Raw genomic sequence first — 16,326 nt, 5'->3', positions numbered from 1 at the left:
CTAGCAAAAGAAACACCATTGAATAAAGAATTTCCAAAACTAGACCCATCAACATCATCTCCATCAACACCATTGGTCCATGCCTACTACTAGCACTATCAACATGGTGGGCAGCAAAAGTGATAGTAGGCTTTTTTTTTTCTTAATTGAGACAACCTTGGTTTGAAGATTCGAGAAAACTTTTAGAGAATTGCTATAGGTTGGTTGCTTATTTTTAGTGTGTTTATTGTGCTTCCTTTCCACTAGCATCCATGGGCCAAATGAGACACCATCCTGGTTGTTAGATATATACAACCTTTTTTACAATCATCTATAGGATCATGTTTTATACTAACCATGTCAAGCTTGGTGATTGTTTCAGATTCCTTTGTGGTCATGGACATGTCTTTCATTGTCATTATGCTTACATTAGGAATTATCTTCCTATTTGTTTGAACTTCCACTCCTTCCAAGGTGACATTAAGGGTGATAATAATGTGGGGACAAACATCTTGCTTGTGGCCATATTTACCACAAGAAAAGCAAACAAGGTGCAAGCCTTCGTGTTCCAAGTTAAGGGATTGTCCTCTAACACATACTTTGGGTACGAGAGGCTTCTCTAAATCTATTTCCACACAAAATCAAGTGAATTACCCTATAGAGTGTGTAGATGTAACATTATCAACCTTTAGCATGATCCCCAATGCATTACCCAGACGAGAGAGGAAGACTTCACTAGAAAGTTCCATGGGCAAGTTCAGAATATGAACCTAGTTGACCTTCTTCTTCTCTATATCAGTAGATATTGAGAAGTCCAGTCTCTATCTTTACACCAACAAGTAGTGGTCAACAATTTTTCAAGGGCTTTTGATTTTTTCCTCGAACTAAACCAAGTAGAAACCATCAAGGAGGTCAATAATGTTGATTTTTTTCCTTTAAGGTCTATTCTTTCTTAAGTTTATTTTCAATGATTCGAAAAGTGGACTCTCTTCCCCAAAGTTTAATAACGAGGGCCCCATTCCATATTAGCACTAGCTAAGAAATTCCTCATCAAAAACTTGGATTTTAAAAAAACTTGCCTTTATCCTTATCAAAAACTTTATTAGGCTTGTTCTCAATACCACCACAATTGATAAAGTATCTATTGGGTGTAACCAATTTCTCCAAATGAGAATTATTTATTCTAGCAAAAGAAATACCAGTGAATAAAGTATTTACAAAACTAGATCCATCAACATCATCTTCATCATCTTTTCTTTTGCTTTTTATTTCGTACTCTTATTGAGATTGTCAATTTCTTGTATGGTGGCTCTCTCTAGGCCTCCCTCTATTACTTGCTCATTCATGGTATTGATTAAGTTTTATTGTCTAGTAATAACAATAACAACTTTAAAGGTTACAATAACAATTAAAATAATTGTTTATTATATGTTGTACAATTTTATAAAGTTTTGTTTTGATCCTAGCTAACTTAAGGGTTAAGGATCATAGATTATAGCCTAGGGAAAAAAATGTTATAGTCTATGATCCTTAACCCTTAAGTTAGCTAGGATCAAAACAAAACTTTATAAAATTGTACAACATATAATAAACAATTATTTTAATTGCTTTTGTAACCTTTCAGTTAAGAGAGTCTCACAGATCTTTGGTCATTCTTTACAATAATGATGATGATAATTATAATAATAAAGATAATAATGATAGATTAAATATGTTGAAATTGATAATAATTTTCATATTAGATAAAAATAAATAAATAAGATTAGATGTCAAAATTTGTCTCTAGTTGCATGAAAGTGTTACATTTAACCCCTTTCTTATGTATATATATTATAGTTACTAGTAATATTTCTATTAAAAAATATAAATAAATAAGTGATTACAATTTTTTATGTGATTACATATTATTCTTTATAGTTGTTTGAAAATATAACTGTCTCCAAGACTCCAAGAAAAGTAGAAACTAAATAGATAGTTCCAAGAATATATTCTTTTATAATAGTTAAAGATAGATAAATATAAATTATAGATAGTTAAAAAAAATGTCTTTCTTTCTCTTTTCCTCCAAAATCTCATTGTCGATCACACCCTTGTGGTAAAATTGCAAACAATGTCACAAATACATCCCTTAGAGATGTTTGGCTATAGTCTCCGCATCTCATAATAATTGGTTTTCTCTTCTATATTTCCCATGAAGTAAATAGTTTTAAGATTGAACTAGTACCGTATCTGTTAATTGTTCTAACTATCTACTATTGCAGTTCTTTATATGCGTATACAATGAACATACACAGACGTATACATACGAATGATGAAATCTAGTCATCAACTTTCGGGCAAAATAAATAATTTAAATATCAGAGTGCAACCGTACAAAACGTAAGGAATCAAATGGAGTGCTTAAACGCCACTCTCTTTGTTTTTTATTCAGTGGTCTTCCTTTCCCTGCTTTCTGTCTGTTGACTTTCACATCTGCTAAACCCCAGCTGCAATATTTCGTTTCCATGTCAAAAGATTCAAGCCTGAAGACACCATCACTTTCTGCAGCTGGATTATTTGAATCATCATTAATGACATATTTCACATACATAGGTCGGTCCTTGAATCGATCTAGGTCATCTGGAATCCGAACTATTCTTTCAACACCAGGAGATGACACCTGAATGAACACATTAGATAAACGCTAATAGAGCCAATAATATGAAACATAGATGATCAAAATTTCAATCCTTTGCATTCATCATCTTTCAAAATCTAGAGGGAAAAACATAACTTTGGTCCCATAAGAACACACAATTCATTGTTCCAAAATATAAAAAACATTATTCATAGCTGGTTGTGGATTTTGTAACAGCCCAATTTTCACTGGGCCTTGGGCCCAATTCGTTGCCTGGAACGGGCCATTTCAAAAGTGAAACGGGCCGTTCCGGAATAAAGAATTTGCTTAAAAACGTAGTTGAGAACGGGCCGTTCCGGTTGGAGAACGGCCCGTTCTGGTTTGGAGAATGGGCCGTTCTGAAACTGGAACGGGCCGTTCTGCTGGGATTGAGAACGAGCCGTTCTGGTTTTAGAACGGGCCGTTCCAGTTGAGAAATTTACGTAGGTTTGAAGGGCCCAGAACGGGCCGTTCCGCTTTTAGAACGGGCCGTAGTGGTAGGTGAGCCAGAATTCCTATAAATAGGGGGCTTCACTTCTCATTTTTCACACACCTCTCATTCTCATTCTTTCTTCTCTTCTGTTCTCTCTTCTTTTCCTCTCCTTCTTTCTGAAGACCAAGAGGAATCTAGAGGAGGAGGAGGTTCTGCCCTAATTCCTATTTATCCAGGTATGGGAAAAAAGGGATTATTTATATGTAGAGTTACATGAGAGAATTAGGTAGAGGAAGAGCCCTTAGGGTTATGAGTAATTTATAATTATTTCTGTTTGGAAAATTAATTGTCTTATGTGATTCTATATATCTTTAAGACTACGAATATATGATTTATTTGTAAAAATGATGCTCTGGAAGAGAGAACGAAATTATAGGAAAGTGCCTGTAAGTTAGGTTGTGAAAAATTGGATGATTTCTGTTTGAGGAATTGATGATCCCATTAGATTTTGTATATGTTGAGGATTATAAATATGCTAATAATTTGTAAGAATGATGATCTGGGAGAGAGAACGAAATTGTAGAAAAATGTCTGTGAGCCAGGTTTTGGAACAATTGGGGATTTTACTGTTTATGTTAAAATTATATTAAATTGATAATTCTATTGTTTATTATATTAATTTATGAATGTTATTATATTATTTAATAAGAATTGATGATTTAAATGTGAATTGCTTGAGGGATGTGTAAATCCTTATTTTGTTAGACTTATCTGTTGTGTATGTGATATGGAATTGTGTATGTGATATGGAATCGTGATATGAGATGAGATGTATGGACATAATTAAGAATGTGATTGCGATGTGTTTCCTCACACTAATGACAAGGGATGGCACGGCCCCTGGGTAGGTGGTGCTACAGGGAGGGCGTGACCTTAGCATGGTGTGGGATGAGTAAGACAGTTAACACACACCACTTATGTCGATTATGGCAGCCCTGACATAGGGTTAATTGCAAGAGATTGTGTGGATTTCGATGTGATTGTGGTGCCTCATATCAATGACTAGGGATGGCACGGCCCCTGGGTAAGTGATGCTACAGGGAAGGCGTAACCCTGGCATGGTGTGGGATGAGTGAGGCAATTAACCCGTATCACTTGTGTCAGTTGTGGCGTGGCCTTGGCATAGTGTTAATTGTATGATTGGTGTGAATTGTGATGGATTGAGATATGGATGTGAAATGAGATATGTGGAATGTGAATAAGATGCGAGTGTGAATTCTTGTACTGATAACCCGTATCACTTGTGTCAGATTTGGCGAGGTCTTGGTATAGTGTTAATTGTAAGATTGACTTGAATTATGGATGTGGAAATGATATTGTTAATCGTAAAATTGTGTGGATGGTGATGGATTGATAAATTATGATACATGCTTATATATATGAATTATGATGAGATTTCATTATGATTTGGTTGAATGTACTTTGCATATAGATATTTTCTTTTCTCACCGTATAAATTGTGGATGTTTTAAGTGAGGAAGATCCGGCTACGAGTAGAATGCCAACAGTTGAATTGTGGGTATGCTCTGATATTGTGACATCGGGGCAGAGGATTTTTAGGACATAGATTTTATATGGATTTGGAATTGTAAATATGATTTTGAAAACAATTTGTAAACTTTCAAGTTTTATTTTCAATTATTATGTTGGTTATTGATAAATGAATATGAAGGTTTTATGTGAACCCTTTTACCAACGTTAAAAATTTTATTCTTTAGTTTATTTATATGATTAATATTTATATATGTGTTGAGGTAGTAAGGGTGTCACAGATTTGATTAAGTCACAAGTGAAACTAGCAGGACAAAAGAATACTTCATAATTTGCACTTACAAATATTGTTCAGAGGATGGTATCGAGTTATATGTACCCAAGACAAGGCAAGACAAAATGGCAATCAGATACTTGAAATGTTACCTCCAAACATATATTGTCGGGAACAAATTTGGCAAGTTCTGCTTCATCCAATTTTGCTCTGTATGTTGCAGAGAATGCTTCAATATCTTCCATGCTGGGGGAACCAGACCTATAGCAGAAGAACTCAACAATTAAGCTAGAGATCCACTATAACAGCAAGTTCAGCTGCAGTTCATGCAGAAATGTAATAATAATTCAAGCCACAAACTGCATTATGTGCAACACAAAATGATGCAGATTATTGATACTTGGTTAGTGGTGGTAGTTAAAAGCCAAGAATTCATTCATTTAGTAATATGCATAGATAGGGATACCATTTGCTGCTTTTAACTGTAAGCTGAAAAGTCCTATTACAGGTCATGAAAAAAGGTTTACATTCAGAAAGTGTAAGAAATCACGCACTCGACATCAATCTAATAAACTTGGAAACTAGTGGTATAATCATAAATATCTTGCTTCCTTCTTCGGGAGAAAAGATGCAAAAGGACAGTAGTATGTTAATTTCGACAAACTCTACACTCCCCAAACTATATAAGTAAAAGGCCTCTTTGTTTTCTTAAGGGGGATAGAAATAGTAAATAGTAGTACCAATGAACTACATTCAACTTTAACATTTCCTGTTTCTATAGATTTTCTTTACAGATAAAATTGCAGCAATTCCCGACATCCTGATCAAATGGTTCCAAATTCTGAAATTTGGCCTAACACCCTATCTACGTATACCACTAAGAAATAAGCCTCAGAATAAGTACATGAATAAAAGTAGCAAGTGAACCAAAGAATAGGATAGACCTCAATATAACATTTCTGCTAACTGAAGGAAACCTTTTTATTCACCCCTTACAATGCTCATAATAACCATTTCTGAAATTAAATCTGACTGTCCGTCTATGGTGGGCTGGTAGCCCATGTTTGCATGTTACTTAAGTTGGTCCGTTAAATTTGATTAAATCAGCACAAAGTCAAAATTGGCGGCATGCCTGCATCAGTTTTAGCTCCCCACCTCTTTTTTGGGGCTCTAAAGTAAAATATAACAATACATAGCACCTTATCTATTATTTCATTATTTTCATGCTACTATTACTGCTAATATGTTACTCACTTTTTAGAAAGGTTCTCAATGCGCACTTGAATGGTGGCGTTGACCAATGTTTTAAAAGCATAAATTTGCAATTCGCCATCAAAAGAGAGAGTAACCTCTTTAGCAATGGCTAGTGCTTTTTTATCCCACCATGTCCCGGCGAGGGAGATTCCACCACCTGCGCCGCCATCACCTGCCTTCGAAACACGCAAAATCATATCATATTCCACAAAACACACACACACACGAATCTAATTTTGCAACAAAACCTACATAAGGCACACCAGCCTCCTCTTCTCCGTCGTAGTACTCGTCGCCGTCGTCTTCATCCTCTGCAATCGAGAACTCCAACGGGAAGTTCGAGAAGAGAGAAAAAGAATGAAAAGCGAGAGAATGAGCGCAGTTGTACCGTACTGAAATTCGTCGAGGAAGTCTTCTTCTTCGTCGTCGAATGATAGCTCTTGGACAATGGAGGGTTCTAGAACGGGCTCTGAATCAGAGTCTCTCCTTCTGCCACGTGGAATGGGAGTGCAGGGAGATGTAGAAAACTGAAAGGAGAAATTTGTTGCAGAGGCAGAGAAGAAGCGAATTCTACTCGGAGTGATAGTGATAAGTGGTGGTGAGGGAATTACACTTACGCAGGGGCTCAATCTCCAAACCTTAATCAAATCCATTTCGCTCCAACAAAACCAGTGCAAGGGCAAAACTGCAAAAGCTCTCTACAACAGGTAACCAAAATACCTCCTTCGGCTTTGGGCTCAACGGGCCCAAGCCCACATGTCCAATCGCATTCCTTTATAGAAGGAAAGTTAGGGCTTCTGTAAATAAGTTTATGTAAAAAAAAAAAAAAATACTAAATTCTTGAAGAAGTTATATGGTAAAAAAAAAAAGTGAAAGCTCCAAACTGAATTTCATAATTTTTTTCTCTCTTTCTTTTTTATAAACACTTTATTACAGTGTGAATAAAACAATTTTTTATTTAAGTGAAAATCTTGAAATAATTAAGTAATTAACAGCACAATTTTATCCATATACTAATAATACTAGTATACTATACTAGTGTGTATCTATACTAATATATAAAGGAGATATTCTTTTTAGTAATTACTTTACTTTTTACAATTTTTAGATCATTATATCTTTTTATTTTAAAAAAATTAGAAAAAATATTTTTTTATATCAAATTTAAGAACTTAAAATTAATAAATTAATCATAATACAAATTAAATTAATATACTTTTATTATTTAATTTTTATTTTTAAATATATGGATCATTTAATTTTTTATTTATTTTTTAATAATTACTTTTTATAAGTAATTTTTTATTTTATTTTTATTTTTTTTAATATTATACAGGTGAGTATCTTTTTTATATATTAAAAAAAAAGGTAAGCAAAGGAGTTAAGGAGTTGCAATAAAAGTTGGCATAAAGACAAGAAGCAACTTCTAAAACGGTGCGTTGAAGCGAAGAGCTCGTGGTGCAGGTTGGTCGTGGATCTGAATTGTGAATTGCGAAGTCCGAATCCCTGCTCCTTATTTGCCTTCACTGCAGTTGAACGATTCATCTTCACGTAAGATGGTGCTCACATCCTCTGCGCGTGATTACATCAACCGCATCTTACACGACATCTCCGGCATGAAGGTTCTCATCCTCGATTCTCAGACGGTACGCTGCAATTTCCCTCAACGATCTTCCACAATGTCCATAAACCCGATCAAAATGTCGACTAATCATTTTATTTATTTATTTTTCTTTTCAATAAAATGATACCTTGTTTGCCCACAGATGGATCGATTTTTCGTACTTATTTATTTATATATATTTTTTCTTTTCAATTTTCACTCTGAATTATGTACAATTAAGTGCCACTCGTGTAGTTCGAATTATCTATTTGTAGGTTTGGGACCACCGTGCAGTGACGGTGAGGCTCAGCATCATATCAATATACGTATTTTTCATTTTTGTTTCGAGGGAAACAAAAATTTGAGGCACCATGCATTTGACAATTATAATAGTTTGATCGATTATTATGATATTGGCCTCTTTTGAAATTATGCTAATAATAATAAGTTATAATGTTGATATGTTTCTGTAAAGTCATTACCTGTGGTTTTATAGCCAAGTCAATAAGGAGTTATGGCTTGGCTTATACTATTTTGTTTTAGTTCGTAAAAACCATAAGTCAACATGTCGAAGGTACTTGGTTTGTAGAATTTATTTGCTTATGCTTGTTAAGGAGGAACATGATCTTATGATGTTGAGTCCACGTTTTTGTAACATTGATGCAGGTTGGTATTGTGAGTGTTGTGTATTCACAGTCAGAGCTTCTTCAGAAAGAAGTGTTTTTGGTAGAGTTGGTAGATTCTATTTCCAAGTCAAATGAATCAATGTCACATCTCAAGGCCATTTATTTCCTTCGACCTACATCAGAGAATATCCAGCTTTTGCGCCGCCAGCTGGCTAGTCCCAGATTTGGAGAGTATCACCTATGTATGTTTAAATTTTTGCTTGAATCTTAGATAAGCTATACAGTATACAGCAATCCACCCTTTAGAATTTAATTTATAATTTCCCCTTGTTGGTTAGTAATTTTCTCCCATTGATTTGAAGACACTTTGTGAATCCATTCTGAAATTACAGTTTTCTCCAACATATTGAAGGACACTCAGATTCACTTACTTGCTGATTCAGATGAACAGGAAATTGTCCAACAAGTTCAGGTAGCTGTTTATGTGTGCACTGTACTGTATAATTTATTTCTCCCCCTTTGGACTACTTTGCTATAACCATTTCATGTTTTTTTGAACTGTGATAATAATTTTGTGGCGATAGGTGCTTGTCTTAGAATTCGTTTTAAAATTGATAAGAAAATTACAAATCATTTCATAGTACTCTAAAAATATTATAAGTTTTCATGAAAAAGTCCTGGATGGAAGGATATCTGCTTCTTTCTTATTCCTCCAACAATTGCGTAGATTTCATATTCACCATCTGGTTCTTTATCGACAAATGATTCCACACTGTGTTGAGCATGAAACCTGAACTGCCCCCCAACCCTCTGTGTTGCAAATTGCAATCTCAAATGCTGGGGTTTGTGTTGCAAAGTTTAATATTGACACAGTTGTTGTCCTGATCATCCAGGAGTTCTATGCAGACTTTGTTGCCATTGATCCTTATCATTTCACTTTGCACGTGCCTTCACATTACATATATATGCTCCCAGCTGTGATAGATCCTACAACAGTGCAGCGCTTCTGTGATCGGGTTGTTGATGGTCTTGCAGCTGTTTTTTTGGCATTAAAACGAAGACCAGTAATTAGATATCAAAGGACATCTGACATTGCAAAAAGGATAGCACAGGAAGCATCTGTGAGTTCAAGTGTTCAAAATAATTTTTCTAACTCACTGCATTTTTTTTTTTTTGTTTATGTTAAATAATTGTATATGCATTGTAGCAATGTAGTTACTAGTTTCTGCATTGAATGCAAGCTTTTACATCTTCATCATTTATATAATTCTGAATCAGATAGAGCTTTTCTTTGAGCACATGCATACTTCTGTAACACATAGTCAATCCATATACTCTTTTGGCTGGCATTCTGGCAATGTGTGTTTCACAGTGTGTCATATTTATCATTAGCGAATAGAGATTGTTCTGGCATACATAGTGAAAACTAATTCACATTACTGGGCTTGAACAGAAACTTATGTACCAAGAGGAAAGTGGTCTTTTTGATTTTAGGCGAATGGAAGTTGCTCCATTGTTGTTGGTGATTGACAGGAGGGATGATCCTGTAACCCCATTGCTAAATCAATGGACCTATCAGGTATCTGTGAGATTAACACAAGTCTAGTGCTTATAATCTGATAAGTTATTTACTCATGTAAGTAATGCTCATTTATGGTATATTTACTGTACAGGCTATGGTTCATGAACTAATAGGAATCCAAGATAACAAAGTTGACTTAAAATCCATTGGTAAAATTCCAAAGGATCAGGAGGTTGGATACATTTCTTAAACTGGGTAATTATGTCATAAGTGTATAGCAGTATAGATTTTGTGCTCATTAAAAAATCAATGTTTTTGCTATTTCTTGTTACAGGAGGTTGTGTTGTCATCAGAACAAGATTCCTTTTTCAAAACAAACATGTATGAGAATTTTGGAGACATAGGTATGAATATCAAGCGGATGGTTGATGAATTTCAGCAAGTGTCAAAAAGTAGCCAAAACATCCAAACAATAGGTTTGTATTTTTTATTCTCTCACAAATCAGAGTAATAAATTTATTTCACCTGTTAATATTACAATGATAGAAACTTAATCATACCTGGTGGCATAGTATAAAATTCACTGATTTTATGATTTGCCTCTTGGCAGAGGACATGGCCAAATTTGTTGACAATTACCCCGAGTACAGAAAAATGCACGGAAATGTGACAAAACATGTGACTTTAGTAACTGAAATGAGCAAGATAGTTGAAGAGCGGAAACTTATGTCAGTTTCACAAACAGAACAGGAGTTGGCTTGCAATGGAGGGCAAGGAGCTGCTTTTGAGGTATATAGTATATAGTCTTAATCATAGTATTCAATAGTGGGCAATAATGTTGCTAGAGTGGGATAGGTGGATTGCAAAGCAGCTTTCAATAGCGACCATATTGGCTGCAATAAGGGCCAAAAATTAAATTGCATCTTTATGTGAGCTAAAGTGGCGCTACATTGATATGGGCTTCAAAAACCCAATTTTAGCCCTTGAACATTACTGTTTGTTTTTCTTTTGGGTGAAATATTCCACAAAAAGTTACCTCCGTTTTGACCTCTTTCTTCAAGCTTTATAAGACAACTTTTTATCCTATGTTTCATTCTATCTTCTTCACATCATGCTAATCTTTTATCTCATTTGTTATGCTCTTTTTCTATTCATTTCACCATCATTTTTTTTTTTTTTTTTTACTTTATTACTATGTTTAATTTCTCCTAGATTAATGGTGATTGTGTGTCAACTGCAGCTTATCATTTATCATGAATTTCTTTAATTTTGGTTTTTTGTTCTGTTTTTCTTGAGTATTTATGTGTAATTTAGTTTGTATTATAAATATAATATTTAAAATAATGGTCACCCTGCATCCTGCTATCTCGCAATAGCATTTTCAGAGTTAGCTGCTATGTGCCGCTATGTGAGATTGATAACTATAGTCTTAGTTTATTGAAACATTCTCCTTTGCTTGTGCTCAAGTTTGAAAAGTTCTTGATGGCCATTAAATAAATGTTAAATTAATCTGTTAGTCCCTGGATTATTTGGATGTTTTTAAATAGATTCCTATACATTAAAAACTTGTAATTGGGCACCTGGAACTTATAAATATTTTTTTATTGGGTCCCTTGGCTAGGGTTATGTCAAAATTAGACAGAATATTCTTGTTCCCTGTTACGTATTTTAAAAGTAAAAGTAACTATATGAAAAATCTCAAAGAGTTTACTGTAGGGACCTTTTGAATAATTAAACCTAGCAACTTAGTCCCTAAACTATTTAATAAACTTCAAATAGGTTATTTCCCTTTTAAAAGCCATAATAGGGTTTAAGAATATTTAACTTTGATGGAACCTTAGACCAAGGACTCAATTAAAAATGATTGGAATTGACTCGTCTAAAGTAAGGGAAGTACATTTGAGGATAATGTGCTCTAATAGTCACTGATTAGAAAATTGATGATTAAAATTGTTACTATTCAAATTTTGTTATAGTTATACATGAACTTGATATCTATCACAATCTAAATCATTATTACTTAATCAATAATGATTGTAAGGGTATTTTATCTTCTAAAGTTCACTTCTCACTTTAGAGGAGTCGGACTCAAAATGTTTATAAGTTCAGTGACCTAATTACAAGTTTTTAAAGTATAGGGATCTATTTCAAAAATTTTAGATAGTGTAAGGACTAGCAGTTTAATTTAACCTTAAATAAACTAGGGAAATGTATTACTTGTACTAGTTAGTAGTACTAACTTGGATAATACCACTGGGAGTTTGTTTATTACTTACTGCATAATAACTGACACAGTGGAAAATTATATCTATTAGGACAAGAAAATCCTTTCAAATTTTGCAATGTTTATTGTAACTTGTTTCTGTTGTGCTCTGCTCATGTGACTAGTTTCTGTACTTCTTTGGGCAGTTCCAAGAAATCCGAAATTAATCTACAATAGTTTTTTTCATTTCAGTTCAGATATTTGTTAGAATGTATATGTTATTCTTCTTGTGATTATTCTACTCTCTTAGCTTCATATGATATCCTAAGAATCCATAATCTTCATACGGTGTTCCTCAGAAATTACTATTTTCATTGATTAATCGAGTTATTGTCACTTATTCCATACTCACATACTCTGTTGTTTTTCAACGTGGTATTTCTTCAGTCACATTTGAATTTCCAGCAATTATATAAAGTAAAAGCAACAATCAACAGTAAAGTATAAGAGTAAAGAATCATTTAATAATATTCATCTTTATTTTCACTTGGCAAAAAAATCCGTGTATAACATAACAGAATATGTTGTATATAAAGAAGTCTTATTATTAAAACCTCGTCCCTCCACATAAAAATGTTTTCTATTTTTCCTTGTTAATTGTTATTATGTGTAGTGATGAAAGCTTTAAAACCATAAAGGTGATAATTTATGTCTCTAATGTAATCTTCTTCAGGCAGTGACAAATCTATTAAACAATGAAAGCATATCAGATGTGGACCGACTACGGTTGGTCATGCTGTATGCTTTAAGATATGAGAAAGACAGCCCTGTTCAATTAATGCAGCTCTTCAACAAACTGGCTTCCAGATCTGCCAAGTACAAACCTGGGGTAAATTAGTTTAAACTGTTCCTTTCCTTCTGAAATACACTTTTCTCATGCATGAATGAATGAATTTCAGTCCTTATTGCTTAAATCTTATGGGAACTCAACTTTCAATCCTTGGATAATTAAGTGGTGATGGTAAGATATTTGGGGTTCCATTGTCTTTCCATATTACTGGCTTTGGATTCTCAGTAGAAATTTACATTCAATTAGATTAAAATTTAAATTAAGAGCAACATATAGATGGATGCCACTGTTGTTTTTGATATGGTTACTGATATTCATATCTTTATTGTGGCACAACAGCTTGTCCAGTTTCTTCTGAAGCAAGCTGGTGTTGACAAGAGAACAGGTGATCTTTTTGGAAATCGAGATCTAATGAATATTGCCCGTAACATGGCTCGTGGTTTGAAGGTATGTCTAGAAATATTACAATTATCATACCATATCCTTGATGATCCAAGTCTTCAATCTTAAAAAATCTTGCTTTCCGAGTTTTGGTTCAGGGTGTTGAGAATGTTTACACCCAGCACCAGCCACTTCTGTTTCAAATCATGGAAAGCATTGTTAAAGGGAGGTTGAGAGATGTGGACTACCCGTTTGTTGGAAATCACTTTCAACAAGGAAGGTTTGTTGCTATTAAATATAATCTCTTCATCAGTTCATTGTATCTTATTTGTGAATTTCTGGATTAAGTCATGTAACTTGGTTTCTATCCAAATTAGTGATGCCACTACATTGTAATGTGATATTTAAAATAATGGTAACAAGGTTTTTAGCACTGTATATTTTTCAAATTGATGTAGAATATTATATTTCAAATTTCAATTGTCTACTACATAATGTGGCACCATTTATGTAATAAATTGCATCAGAAATTCAACATGTAATGGGGTAGGACAGGCTTTGCTTTGGGGACACATTAGTCAAGGTGACCTATCTTCAGTCTTGATGACACATTATTACCTGAGTTTTTATAGTGGGTTCACACACTTGATGAGTACAGGTTTCAACAATTCTTATACTTTTAGTTAGTTTTATTCATAGTGCAGAACCTCATAATAGCTTGGTGGCTAAGGTCTCGGAGGGAAGACAAATACTAATCCTGTTCAGCTTATCCATGCATATTTTTAACTTAATCTGTGCTGTTACTGTATATAACTTAAGTGATTGGTAGCATTGACATCATGTGATTTTATCCCTTGCAGCTTTTGGTCTATGCCCTATGCTTTTCATACCCTCTCACTAATCTGTAATATTTTTTTGGTGAATTCACAAATCTGTAAATTATGTAATCTGTTAAATGTCTTGTGTTTGGCTAACAGCTGCAAGAGTAAACTATACTTTTGAAGTTCTTTGTTTATAAGCTTAGAAACGTTTTTGAAAACTTTTCTACCTGCAAATATTCCTTATTTTTAGTAAAGCAATTTTCAAAAGCACTTCAAGCTTGTACCAAATATACTCTTAATTTGATTAGTTATCTGATGATAATGGTATTGCAGGTCTATCTGAATTTTTTTATGCTCTGTGTTTTATAAAGGATTATTTAGGAGTTTGGAATTTTCAGTGCACAGTTTTCTGTCTAGTATCTGTTCAACATCCTGAGTCCCGACTCCTGATAGATCATCTATGAAACGGCTTTTTGACCTATACACACATTGTGCATGTGTAATAGAAGTTTTTTAGTTTTACTAATAGCCATTGTTATCATTGAATTATGGAATAATCTGATTTATGTGGTTGATGACTGCATGAAAAGCAGGCCACAGGATGTGATAATCTTCATTGTTGGTGGAACAACTTACGAGGAATCAAGGTCTGTTGCTATGCAAAATGCCAGCAATACCGGCATTCGTTTTATACTTGGTGGCTCTTCTGTTCTTAATTCTAAAAGGTATGATTAAGTCATACAGATAGTTTGGATTTAAATAGTGGAGACGTTCATTTTTGTTGGATCCAATTTTGCTTTCAATTTGGCCTGCTAGAAACCGATACAAATTTGTCAATTGACGGTTCCAATTGTCTTGTGTAATGTATTGATTGCGAAACTTGAAAGTAGCCATAGTTTGGGCTAATTAGTCAGTTTAAATGTTGCTTGATGTGAGTTGCTGCCCTAGGTTTAGGTGATAAAGTTAATTGGGTTGGTCTTCAATCTGTCTTACATATTGATGCCTTAGTTATATTTGGTTGTAAATTGATTGGTTCAGGGTGCTTTAGTTAACTGCAAAAACATTCAACTTGTTCTGCACTTGGTAACATTTTCTATTTGAATTTACAGGTTTTTAAAGGACTTGGAAGAAGCTCAAAGGGTAGCTCGTTCTAGCTCCAGTCTTTGAAGTTTATCCTTCCATATTTTGCATCTTGAGGGCCAGATGTAGTTTTTACAGCCTCAGGCTGGAGATTTCTGCTTTGAACCCATGTATATGTATTAAAAGATGTTGCAGAAGGAGCTTGATGTGCGGAATCAAACGCAATCCATTGTTGCTGCAGAAGACGATCATCAACCATTTAACAGGTTAGGTACTAGTTAGTTCGTTCCAGATGAATGTCATTTGAGATAAAAGTATGAGAACTTCAAGGACAAACCATCCGCCCCTCTCTTTTGTTCGTGGGGAAAAAGTAGACAACGGAACAGATAGGTACAATGAAAGAAACCTTTTTGTGTAATTTTTGGTCATCACTTTGGCTGATCAAGTCAAATGGTTTAATCGACACGTTTGCTAATGAAAGAACAATTTTGTATAATCATGTAATGAATGTCCATTCTTTTGTATACCAACAGATGTCTTCCATTTGTAGATTTACGAATCCATAATAAGTTCAGGCTGTGAGACTAAGATGTGATTAATATCATTTATTATACAATGCATTTGTTAATGCCATTTTGTTTGTGTTGGAGAATGTCATGCAAAGATCAGAGTACTTCTGGTATAATATTATTATTTTCATTTCACGCTGTTGTCTTTTCATCGAGTCTAGATCGAACTTGCATTTTTAATTCAAATTTAAAAGTAATTTCTCAATAGTAAAGGTCTTAGAAAAAAGATATTTAAATGCATCAGGTAAAAACTTGTGCGGTGGCGGAACATGTAGGATTATGTTAAAACAATGTGATCATGATGAGATTAAAACCTAAAATTAAGTAATTAATGTACGCTGCTCTAGAGTGGAAATGAGTTATATTTCATTAAACAGTCTTAGATTCGATTCCAAGACCCGTGATGTTAAAAAGGAATCCCATTGAGACACCTTCAGTTGGACGCCACATAGTATTTCAAAATATTATTTTTTTTTTTCATTTTTAATGATTAGAAAGAGCTAGCTTTTATACATAGTAAAAGA

At 34.0% G+C, this 16,326-nt stretch overlaps 2 protein-coding genes across 4 annotated transcripts; one reads left to right on the top strand and one right to left on the bottom strand.

The window, feature by feature from the left end:
- Positions 1-2,209: 2,209 nt before the first annotated feature.
- On the bottom strand, positions 2,210-6,800 carry LOC109792948 (uncharacterized). Its single transcript, XM_020352395.3, has 5 exons — positions 6,536-6,800; positions 6,400-6,458; positions 6,148-6,323; positions 5,046-5,154; positions 2,210-2,638 (listed from the first exon to the last, which is right to left on the bottom strand). The coding sequence occupies exons 1-5, from the start codon at positions 6,798-6,800 to the stop codon at positions 2,330-2,332; spliced, it is 918 nt and encodes a 305-aa protein (XP_020207984.1). The 3' UTR covers positions 2,210-2,329.
- VPS45 (vacuolar protein sorting 45) lies at positions 6,721-15,866 on the top strand. 3 transcript variants are annotated; one of them, XM_029270259.2, is made up of 14 exons: positions 6,721-6,854; positions 7,484-7,793; positions 8,417-8,618; positions 8,789-8,848; positions 9,270-9,497; positions 9,830-9,955; positions 10,050-10,130; positions 10,233-10,374; positions 10,509-10,687; positions 12,835-12,990; positions 13,291-13,398; positions 13,491-13,612; positions 14,744-14,878; positions 15,263-15,866. In XM_029270259.2, exons 3-14 carry the CDS (start codon positions 8,508-8,510, stop codon positions 15,318-15,320), a joined length of 1,506 nt encoding a protein of 501 aa, XP_029126092.1. In that variant the 5' UTR covers positions 6,721-6,854; positions 7,484-7,793; positions 8,417-8,507; the 3' UTR covers positions 15,321-15,866. The 3 variants fall into 3 exon arrangements, with proteins under 3 accessions (XP_029126092.1, XP_020207979.1, XP_029126091.1); XM_020352390.3 differs by having other exon boundaries at positions 8,769-8,848; positions 14,747-14,878; XM_029270258.2 differs by having other exon boundaries at positions 8,769-8,848.
- The last annotated feature ends 460 nt before the right edge of the window (positions 15,867-16,326 follow it).

The sequence above is a fragment of the Cajanus cajan genome, chromosome 6 (genome assembly GCF_000230855.2).
Source record: "Cajanus cajan strain Asha chromosome 6, NIPB_CcT2T_4, whole genome shotgun sequence".
NCBI lineage: Eukaryota > Viridiplantae > Streptophyta > Magnoliopsida > Fabales > Fabaceae > Cajanus > Cajanus cajan.
The sequence above is the reverse complement of the archived record's forward strand: the minus strand, read 5'-3'. Positions and strand labels throughout refer to the sequence as shown.